General features: G+C 38.4%; 1 protein-coding gene across 1 annotated transcript in view; it reads left to right on the top strand.

Annotated features, from left to right (window-relative positions):
• The window catches only part of CDC5L (cell division cycle 5 like), a 34443-nt gene that overhangs the window by 17722 nt on the left and 5385 nt on the right, over positions 1-11336 (top strand). Inside the window, exons 12-14 of the mRNA XM_015820700.1 lie at positions 5096-5176; positions 8127-8372; positions 10256-10453. Coding sequence (XP_015676186.1) covers positions 5096-5176; positions 8127-8372; positions 10256-10453 — 525 coding nt within the window. The remainder of the gene's footprint in view (positions 1-5095; positions 5177-8126; positions 8373-10255; positions 10454-11336) is intronic.

The raw sequence follows: 11336 nt of genomic DNA, 5'->3' as shown, positions 1-11336 counted from the left end.
GCGCTCTAACACAACACCATCGAGTATTGCTAGAAAGGAAGTCGCGGAGAGGAGAAGGGCTGAGGATCTTCCTCTTCCTTCTCACCCATAGGAGGATGGAGGAGTGTTCTTCCCAGGCTCGAAACAGCAAATGGAAGGTGAGTGGAAGGCAGGTTGGGGGAGAAGCCTGGAGGAAGCGAAGGGACAAGGCTGGAACATGGCGGCGGCTGCAGCATATTCTTTCTCTTTCCAAATGTTATTATCCTTATGCTGCATGATTTAAAACTGCTACCTGTAATTTTCTGCTGGGAGATGGGAGAGACTAAAATGTCAAGGCCTGGAGACTAAAACATACGAAGAACGGTTGCAGGGAATGGGTATGGCCAGTCAAGAGAAAAGGATTAGGGTTGACATGACAGCAATATTCCAGTATTTGAGGGGCTGCCACAAAGAGGAGGGGATCAATTTATTTTCCAAAGCCCCAGAAGGCGAGACAAGAAACAATGGGTGGAAACTAATCAAGGAGATATGTGCGTCTTATGGTCAGGTGCGTCTTATAGAGCGAAAAATACGGTATTTTTTTCAATATTCCTAAAAATAATAATCATATTAGTATAAGATTTCTTTTCTATTCAATCATTCTGGTTGCCTTATCATAGATCCTGTTACAATCCTTATTTTAGTTTATTTCTCCCATCAAATTCTAGATATTCTTACTGGTGAAGATTTTCTCAAAAATTAATTACATTTACATTTACAAATTTAACTCTTATTTTTTCCATATAAGCCATCTCACACTTTTACATTTCTTAAGAAATAGATAAAACAATGAAAAGAAAAAAAAAGAAAAAAGAGAAGAAAAGAGAAAAAGAAAGGAAAACAAGAGTAAAGAAACATAAGAAATAACATACCGTATATACTCGAGTATAAGCCGAGTTTTTCAGCCCATTTTTTGAGCTGAAAAATGCCCCCTAGGCTTATACTCGAGTCAATATTTTTCCCCAGTTCTTTGTGGACTTACAATATCCGAGCACCGTTTAAAGAGACGCCGAAGGAAGACGGTGCCCAACTGCGCGCCTTTCCCCCTTGGCAGGGTGGTCTTTTGCAAAGTCTTTTGCTCGGATATTGTAAGTCCACAGCAGCGCGGGCGGCAGCAGCGGCGGCGTCTCCCGCTCCGAATCCCAGGCTGGAGTCAAGCCCTTTTCAAAAGCGCCGGCTCGGGAGCGAAAGCAAAAGGGGCGGGGGAGTGGGGCTTCGTTCACGCGCGGATCCCCTACGCTCGTATTTATTTACCGTATTATGCCCTGGCTGGCGGCGGCGGCAGCAGAAACAGCAGCAGCAGCGCTTCCTTCCTCGGTTAGCTCCGATTCCCTCCCCCCGTGTCGCCTCTGAGCTGCAGGACTCCGCCGCTTGCTTTATAAACCCTTGGCCGCTGCTCCATCTTTTCTTTTCCCACCAACCGCCCCCCCTCCCTCGACCCCTCCCGCTTTGCAGAAACGCCTGGATAGTGAGAAGCTGGAACCGGGCGGGCGGGCGACAGAGGCGGGCAGAAAAAAAAGTGGGGGGAAATCCACACACGCTCGCGCAGGGAAAGGGGGAAACGGGTGGGCCGGCTGGCTCCCCTCTCTTTGTGTGTGTGTGTGTTTGTCTCTCTCTCTCTCTCAATTCTCCCCCACCCCAAAAGCGGGGAGGGGGCGACCTTGCAAAAGGGAGGGGGCTTCTCCCGGTTGCGGGGAAGGCTGGAGATGCGCCTTTCTCGGCCAGCCTGGGTAAATTCGGCTGTATTCTTCAATACGGGCCGGCCCCAGCAGTTCCGGCTGGTTGCCGGCAGTTTGAGATTTGAGATTTTGAGATTTTATTAAATTTATACCCCGCCCTTCTCCCGGAGGACTCAGGGCGGCTTACAGCCAGTTTAAAACAGTGATACAATACAAAATTTAAAAAGATTAAAAATAACTATTTAAATTTGGCCGCTTCTACTAAAAATTTAATTTAAAACCCCTTTAAAATACCCCTAGGCCAGTCCTGCNCCCGGTTCCAGCTTCTCACTATCCAAGAATACCCTTCCAGCTGACGTGGGGCGTGTTATCAACTATTGCTCCTTTGTGCAAAGTGCTACAATCGCGCGGTTACCAGAGGGGTGGGGTTGCAAAGAGGCCGATTAGCCCAGGCGGAAAAATGTGTGTGCTGAAAAATGCCCCCTCGGCTTATACGCGAGTCACCATTTTTCCCCAGTTCTTTGTGGAAAAATTAGGTGCCTCGGCTTATATTCGGGTCGACTTATACTCGAGTATATACGGTACTACTTAAAATATATATCCCTCCTAAGCTAATATATATTTCCTTAATTTCTTATTCTTTTTAACCATAATTAAGAATATATTTAATCTTTAATCTTTAAACATTCTATTCAATACATCTAGTCCTTTAACTCTTATTCAAAACATTTTTTAATAATTTTCTTAAATTCAGTCACATTTAAGTATCTAAAACTTTTCCTTTATTTAAATCATTTCAACTTTTTTATATTACTCATATCCAGAAAAAGAACAGAAAAGAGGAAAAAGCATACTATATTGTTTAGAGAGTTCATCCCTCTTAGAATAGTATATTCCAATTTTTTTCTATTTCTTTAACCATATTCAAACAAATGTTTCTTTTTTAAATATTCTCTCTGATAAGTCTCATCATCTATTTTCTTGGTTTCCACCTTAATCTTTTTCCTTTGCCCAGTATCTTTCTTAATCAATGTATTTTGCTGAATCAAAAGGTTTTTCCGTATGTCCACAAATGTTGCTGTAGATATAAAAAGTAAATCAGTATCTTTGTTAGGGGCATTTGCCCACTCCTTTTTATTGGGAATCTTTTTCCTTCTTTTTCTCTCTGCTTCTCTTGTTGCTTTTTGTCTCTTCAGTTCTGGTGTTTTCCCTGATGTCTCTGTAGAACGTTTTATCCAGTCTTTTTCCTTGTCCTCGAGTTTATTTTGTAGTGTTGAAATATAAGTTGTCTTTTCCAAATCTAGTATTTCTTGTAAAAAAAAATTCCACTTGGATTAGATCATATTCCTTTGTTTTGTAGAATTCCATCTTCAAGTCTCTATCCTCGAATTTATGTTCAGTCATCTGTTTTGTCTGTCCCTTCTCTGCTGTATTTTCCTGTATTTTTTTTGTATAAAATTGAATTGGAGATGAGTTGATTTATATTTTCAAAGTTATTCTGAGTTTCTTTGTGATTTGAGATCAGACTGAATGGAAGATAAACCTATCAGGACAATTGTGGGAAATTGGAGTAATAGAGAGGCGATCTAATGAATACAAATGGGCTCGTTCTTCCAAAAAAAACTTCAATCAAATGGTCTTTCTTATTCCAAATAATATATATAATAATAAAGGGAGAACTATTTGATGATTCAAAGGCACTGACATGGAAGTTTAGCTGGCAAAGGAAGAAAGCCAGAGTAAGGCTAAAGAAAATAATGGCTTTGATTTATTAGAGGGGATATGTTACTAATTAGAGGGTTGAATATGGTGGAAAATAGATAACTTTTAGAAAATAAAGTAACATTATAATTGAATAGCTAAGATGTGTAACAAGACTATTAGGCTTTGGTATGAAAAGGGAAAAAGGGAGAAGTTGAGATAAGGGAAATTTTGATCACCTAACAGAAAATATTTGGAAATCATAAATAACAGTGTGTTTTTGGGTTTTTGTTTTTTTCTTTTTCTTTGAATATTGATGGGAAATTAAAGTTTATGTATAAGTTAAAAAATATTGATAAATGTAACAAGAATGTTTTTACTTAGTTGAAAATAAGAATTTGTTTGCCCAATATGAGATATTTATGTATATTACTGAATTATTGGTTAACCCAGATAACACTTATAATGCTTTTGACTTATTAGAGGGGATATGTTATTATTAATTAGACGGTTTAACATGGGGGAAAATAGATAACTTTTAGAAAACAGAACAAGACTGTAATCAAATAGATAAGATGTGTATTTAGAATATTAAACTTTGTTATGAAAAGGGAAAAAGGAAGAAGTTGAGATAAGGGAAACTTTGGTCACCTAAGTATAAAACACTTGGAAATCATAAATAACAAATGTTAATTTGAATATTGATGGGAAATTAAAGCTTGGGGGGGGAAGCAATAACAGGACATTGATTGTATATAAGGATCAAATGCAAATGCAATTAAGATATGTATAAACTAAACACTATTGATAATTGTAACAAAGATGTTTTTATTCAGTTGATAAGAAGAACTGTATTAGCTTAATATGAGATAGTAGATGTTAAGGGAAAAAGAGAGGAAATATCTGATGTTGTAACATGAGGTTTATACTAAAGATTTATGTATGCTATTGAACTATTGATTAACCCAGTCATCACGTTGCTTTTTAAAATACTCAATTGTAAAATGAGAAAATTAATAAAATATTATTAAAAAAGTGACAATACTTGGAGATATATTCATTTTAGAATGGGAAACAGTTCACTTACTGAATTACTGCACCCTACCCTTCCTTCCTTTCTCAATAAGCATCACTCAAGACTAAGAATCACTTTTGGGATTAGGACAATACAGAGACTGATACTAACTATTGTGTATAAACACAGACAGTATATGTAGTGGGGCTGTTTCTCCTCCTGGGGCCTGTCAGTTGCTATTTGGATTTGGCAATGAAGATTTCCTATAATGGCTTTTATTTGGTGGCCTAGAAACCAGGAGACTGAGTTGTAATCCTGCCTTAAGCATAAAAAACCAGCTGGGTGACTAGGCCACTCTCTTAACCCAACTAACCTCATAGGGTTGCTACTGTGGGGGAAATAAGGGAAGAAGGAAATACTCCTTTAAATTGTACTTCAAAAAAAAGGCAGGATTTTTTTTTAAAGCCTGGGGCAAATTGTTCCACTTTATGGAAGAATGATTTTATATTGTGGAATGGGATTTCTTTTTTTAAAAAAAATTATTTGCAGCACTACATTTCTCTGCTCTTTATTTGATTTAGGACACTATTTTCTCTAACAGATTTTATTGGCTTTTCATTGTGCTCTGTGTTGCTGAGAAGTCTTGCAAAAACTCACCCTAATTGCTGAAATCTCTTTCCAGACCATTCGAGAAATGGAACGTCTAAAAGCTTTAAAGCGAATGCACAAAGCTGTTCAGAAAGATCTACCAAGACCTTCTGAAGTAAGTTATTTCCTTATTCTAACAAATATGTGCCTCTCTCCATAAGAAGGTAAAAGAATAAATGTTGGCTAAGTTGTATTATAGGAGTTAATCAGAGGTGGTTCTATGAAGCCCTATGGTTCTATGAAGCCCTACAGCACCTTATAGAATCAACACCAAAAATGATGTCGTTATCATCATGGGGGATTGGAATGCTAAAGTAGGAAGCCAAAAGATAACTGGAATAACAGGCAAGTTTGGCCCTGGAGTACAAAATGAAGTAGAGCACAGGCTGATAGAATTTTGTCAAGAGAATACGATGGTCATAGCAAACACTCTTTTCCAACAACCCAAGAGATGGCTCTACACATGGACATCACCAGACGGTCAACACAGAAATCAGATTGACCATGTGCTCTGCAGCCAAAGATGGAGAAGCTCTATTGTCAGTCATTTTTGTTCTGGTCCTCGACTGACACCGAGTCTAGTACTCGAAGAGTAACGTTTTAAATCCGAATTTAACTTCTTTCATCCCTTTTTGTGATCCGGTGAGTCCATACTTGATTTAGTATAGGGACTACTTATATGAGTAGAGGTGACAAATAGATTTAAGGAATTAGATCTGATAGACAGAGTGCCTGAAAAACTATGGACAGAGGTTCGCAACATTGTACAAGAGGTAGCTGCTACCTCTTGTACAATGTTGCGAACCTCTGTCCATAGTTTTTCAGGCACTCTGTCTATCAGATCTAATTAACTAAAACCATCCCAAAGATCAGATCTAATTAACTAAAACCATCCCAAAGAAAAAGAAATGCAAGAAAGCAAAATGGCGGTCTGAGGAAGCTTTGCAAATAGCTGAGGAAAGAACGGAAGCGAAAGGCAAGGGAGAAAGAGAAAGATACACCCAATTGAATGCAGAATTCCAGAGAATAGCTAGAAGAGATAAGAATGCCCTCTTAAATGAACTGTGCAAAGAAATAGAAGAAAACAATAGAATAGGGAGAACCAGAGATTTCTCCAAGAAAATTGGAGATATGAAGGGAACGTTTCATGCAAAGATGCGCATGATAAAGGACCAAAATGGCAGGGACCTAACAGAGGCAGAAGAGATTAAGAAGAGGGGGCAAAATTAAACAGAAGAACTATACAAGAACGAGCTTAGCGTCCCTGATAACCACGATGGGGTGGTCACTGACCTCGAGCCAGACATCCTAGAATGTGAAGTGAAATGGGCCTTAGGAAAGTTGAGCAAGAACAAAGCTAGTGGAGGTGACAGTATTCCAGCTGAGCTATTCAAAATCTTAAAAGATGATGCAGTAAAAGTGCTACACTCAATTTGCCAGCAAATTTGGAAAACTCAATAGTGGCCACAGGATTGGAAAAGGTCAGTTTACATTCCAATTCCAAAGAAAGGCAATGCCAAAGAATGTTCAAACTATCGCACCATTGCACTCATTTCACATGCAAGTAAAGTTATGCTTAAAATCCTACAAGCTAGACTCCAGCACAGGTGGATCGAGAACTTCCAGAAGTACAGGCAGGATTTCGAAGAGGTAGAGGAACTAGAGATCAAATTGCCAACATACACTGGATCATGGAGAAAGCTAGGGAGTTCCAGAAAAACATCTACTTCTGCTTCATTGACTATGCTAAAGCCTTTGATTGTGTGAATCACAACAAATTGTGGCAAGTTCTTAAAGAGATGGGAGTACCAGACCATCTTATTTGTCTCTTGAGAAACCTATATGCGGGTCAAGAAGCAACAGTGAGAACTGGACACGGAACCACTGATTGGTTCAAAATTGGGAAAGGAGTCTGGCAAGGCTGTATTCTGTTGCCCTGCCTATTTAACTTATATGCAGAGCACATCATGAGAAAGGCAGGGCTAGATGAATCAAAAGTTGGAATTCAGATTGCCAGGAAAAATATCAACAACCTAAGATATGCAGATGATACCACTCTAATGGCAGAAAGTGAAGAGGAACTAAAGAGCCTCTTGATGCAGGTGAAGGAGGAGAGTGCAAAAGTTGGCTTGAAACAACATTAAGAAAACCAAGATCATGGCACCCGGCCCTCTCAATTCCTGGCAAATAGATGGGGAAGAAATGGAGGTACTGACAGATTTTATCTTCCTGGGCTCCAAGATCACCACAGATGGGGATTGCAGCCAAGAAATTAAAAGACGCTTGCTCCTGGGGAGGAAAGCTATGGCAAATCTAGACAGCATACTAAAAAGCAGAGACATCACCCTGCCAACAAAAGTACGTATAGTCAAGGCCATGGTTTTCCCAGTTGCAATGTATGGCTGTGAAATTTGGACCATAAGAAAGGTTGAGCGCAAAAGAATTGAGCCTTTGAACTATGGTGCTGGAGAAGACTCCTGCGAGTCCCCTGGACTGCAAGGCGATCAAACCGGTCAGTCCTAGACGAGATTAACTCTGACTGCTCTTTAGAAGGCCAGACCCTGAAGTTGAAACTCAAATACTTTGGCCACCTAATGAGAAGGAAGGACTCACTGGAGAAGAGCCTAACGCTGGGAAAGATTAAGGGCAATAGAAGAATGGGACGACAGAGAATGAGGTGGCTGGATGGAGTCACTGAAGCAGTAGGTGTGAGCTTAAATGGACTCCAGAAGATGGTAGAGGACAGGAAGGCCTGGAGGAACGTCCGTGAGGTCGCGATGGGTCAGACACGACTTCGCAACTAACAACAAGTCAGAGGTATGAGATGGAGAAAGGACGCATTAGGCTCATCCTTTCTTTTTAAAACAGCCCTTTCAGAAAACCCACTGATGTAGCTTTGATTGATTAAAAATATTTTAAAAAAACAGTAAAATATTTCTAATTTTTTGTAAGCTTAAAATGTCTGTATCTGTGCTCTATACATGAATCTAATAAAAGTAGGATTTATATTATAAGAGGTTGCTTCCAAGTGACTATGTGAATGATTTTTTATTGGTTTGTTTTAGGTAAATGAAACAATCCTGAGACCTTTAAATGTGGAGCCACCTCTGACTGATTTACAGAAGAGTGAAGAACAGATTAAGAAAGAGATGATCACTATGCTTCACTTTGATCTTGTACATCATCCTTATGGGGAGGTCCCTGGCAGCAAGAAGATGAAAGTTCCAGGAATGGGAACCAGTAGCACAGAACATATAGCATATCTTGAACACAATCCATATGAGAAGTTTTCAAAAGACGAGCTCAAGAAGGTCACAATATTTACTGGTATCATTTTGGTCCCTGTTTTGTCTGCTTACAATAACTGTATTTCACAAGAAAAGTACTTTAAAAGCCTTATTCTTGCAAGTTAAGAACATCTATACAGCATGGGTTGGGCAATTCTTTTGGCACTAGGGTATTAAATATATACAGATGATGAGTTTTGGGCTGAATATACATATTTGTGTTTGTAAGTATGGCCTCCTCAGCTGTGCTAGAAAACACAAATTATTAATCCCCTGCTACAACCAAGCAGTTGATTAGCGGGCTATCAGGGTACACTTATGTTAGTTATGTGGATCTGTTGGAAGATTCTCCCAATATTCTGCTTTCATCTCACCTGTACCTTATCCAAAGAGGAATGGCCAGAATTAGCAGAAACTACATTTCACTTCACCCCAACTGTTGTCCTCATTGTTTTGCAGCTGCTCCTTCCCATTGTCCCTGGGACACATACTGTACTAAGGGACTGGAGCACAGTTTGGATTTTTAAGTTAGTCCTGTTCCTCATTTCTGATGTAAAATATTTTTGAACTTGTACTGAAGATTCATTATATACCCAGTTTATACTAAGAAGTTGCTGCTTGATAATTTGGATTTTTTTCTTCTTTGAGAGACATTTTAACCGGTTTAATATTAATTCAACACATTTGATAATGGCTCATCATAAATCAACTTACTTGTGAGTCCCAAACATTTTGTATTTCATCTTCCAATTTCATTATCTTGCAATTTTGGAAATTAAGAATAAGCAGCTTAAAGCTTTTAGATTTTTATTTGGTGCTGCAATTGAGTGCCTGGTTTGAGGGGAAAATAATAAACAAAGGAAGAAAATTAAAGCTTATGTTTCAGTTTCTCAGATCAAATTTTTTGGTTATCTCAAATAAAGTCTTCCCTTAAAATATTTATTCTTTCAGATTTTTATCTAAGTTGTTATGTTAAGCAGTACCCCAGCTAGGCCTGATAGATCCAGCTGTCAGTTTCATGACTTTGTAATCCCATAATGTGAATACAGTGGGGCCACCTCTCATTGTTCTTTTTTGTAGATCCATGTAGATCCTGATACCTTGACAAAAGGCTTATACTCAACTTGCTCATGTTGATCTATCATGCCAAAATGTATAGAACTGTAAAGAATCGATTTTTAGTAGTGATTAGATCTGTTGCCACTGAAAATTGATTCCAAAATGTTAAGACAGGAAACTTGAAAGGGCATTTGAATTGTATTTTTTATTTATTGACCATGAATTGTAATCCTCGACTTACAACAGTTCATTTAGTGACCAAAGCTACAATAGCACTGAAAAAGTTACTTATGACCATTTTTCACACTCATGACCGTTGCAGCATCCCAGGGTCATGTTATTTATATTTGTATGCTTGACACTGACTTACATTTATGACAATTGCAGTGTCCCAGAGTCCTGTGATCCCCTTTTGCAATCTTCAGAAAAGCAAAGTCAATGGGGAAACCAGATTCATTTAACAACTATGTTACTAATTTAAGAACTGCAGTGATTCATTTAACAAATATGGCAAGAAAAGTCATAAAATGGGACAAAACTAATTTAACAAATTTCTCACTTAGCAACATAAATTTTGGGCTCAATTGTGGTCATAAGTTGAGGACTACCTGTATGTTTGTCATATAGCAAAAATGCCCCGGTCAACTTTATGTGTATGTATATACTTAATTAGATTTAGATCCTACCATTTCTTTCAGGAGCTCAAGATGATGGGCATGGCACTGTCTCTATTTTTTTTTCCCACAACCACCACTCACTCTGTGAGGAAGTTGATCTCAGAGTGACTGGCTCAAAGTCATAGTTGAAGTGCAGCAAAAGGTTTACAACAACTTTGTTATTCCAAACAGGCTGAAGACCTTCTGGTCCAAGAGATGGAAGTTGTGAAGCAAGGGATGAGCCATGGAGAGCTTTCAAGTGAAGCTTATAATCAGGTGTGGGAAGAATGTTACAGCCAGGTACTGTTCCTGCCTGGGCAGAGTCGCTACACACGAGCCAATTTGGCCAGTAAAAAGGACAGGATTGAGTCACTTGAGAAGAGATTAGAGGTTGGTGTAATCTTTTTTTGTCCTGATTCTGTGGCAGTTTTTATTAGTTAAAAAGATTATAATTTAGGTCCTGGATGAAGGCAATGATAAACTTTTTCTGCACTGTTACTAAGAAAGAAAGAAAAAAAGAAAGGTCCCAAAGAGAGAGAGAGAGAGAAAATACAGAATTAAAAAAGTAAAACTTACATACTGATAAGCAACCAAATACTTTATAGTTTTACCCAAAATCCTTTTGGCTTATATATTAGCTAGAGGGAAAAGATGGATAAGATGTGTTTTTAAATTTTTTGCAATGGAATGACAATTTATCACCACTTTCCTGCTCATAGGACGACATTTCTGAATGCCAACACCAGGGTTAGCTTAGCTATTACTCTTCTGCTAGAGACAGCTAACTCACCATTGATACATGAGTCCAGAAATATTATCTAGAATGTATAAAGGTGCTTCAAATTTACGTTGGATGTGAAAATGTGGAAAATATGAAGGGTCACTTTATCATGTCTGGTGGGCGTGGAAAAAATCTCACCTCACAAGTTCCTTTGCATTCCAGAACCTTAAACCTAGACACAATTATTGAATTGGATTCCATAAAGTTGAATAGTTGAGGGAGAGAGACTGGTAAATACATTAGCCTCTGAATTGGGGTTAAATCATGAATAATATTAATAAGTTATGTTTAAACTAAAAACCAAAAGCACTGTTTTTTGCTAGTCTGTCATTCTCTCAATTTGCAAAGACGATTGACTATGCATGATACTTGAGGGTTTGTATAAAGTACTCAAGCTTATGATGCTTATGATCTGGAAAGTCAAGATTTTAAATGTATGTTATGCTCTTTCAAAACCATACTCAAGTCTAGCAAATTTGCAAAAGAATTGCC

Source organism: Protobothrops mucrosquamatus, unplaced genomic scaffold (assembly GCF_001527695.2).
Source record: "Protobothrops mucrosquamatus isolate PMUCROS unplaced genomic scaffold, P.Mucros_1.0 scaffold1165, whole genome shotgun sequence".
Classification (NCBI taxonomy): Eukaryota; Metazoa; Chordata; class Lepidosauria; order Squamata; family Viperidae; genus Protobothrops; species Protobothrops mucrosquamatus.
Note: the sequence above shows the minus strand (reverse complement) of the source record. Positions and strands in the feature narration are given on the sequence as shown.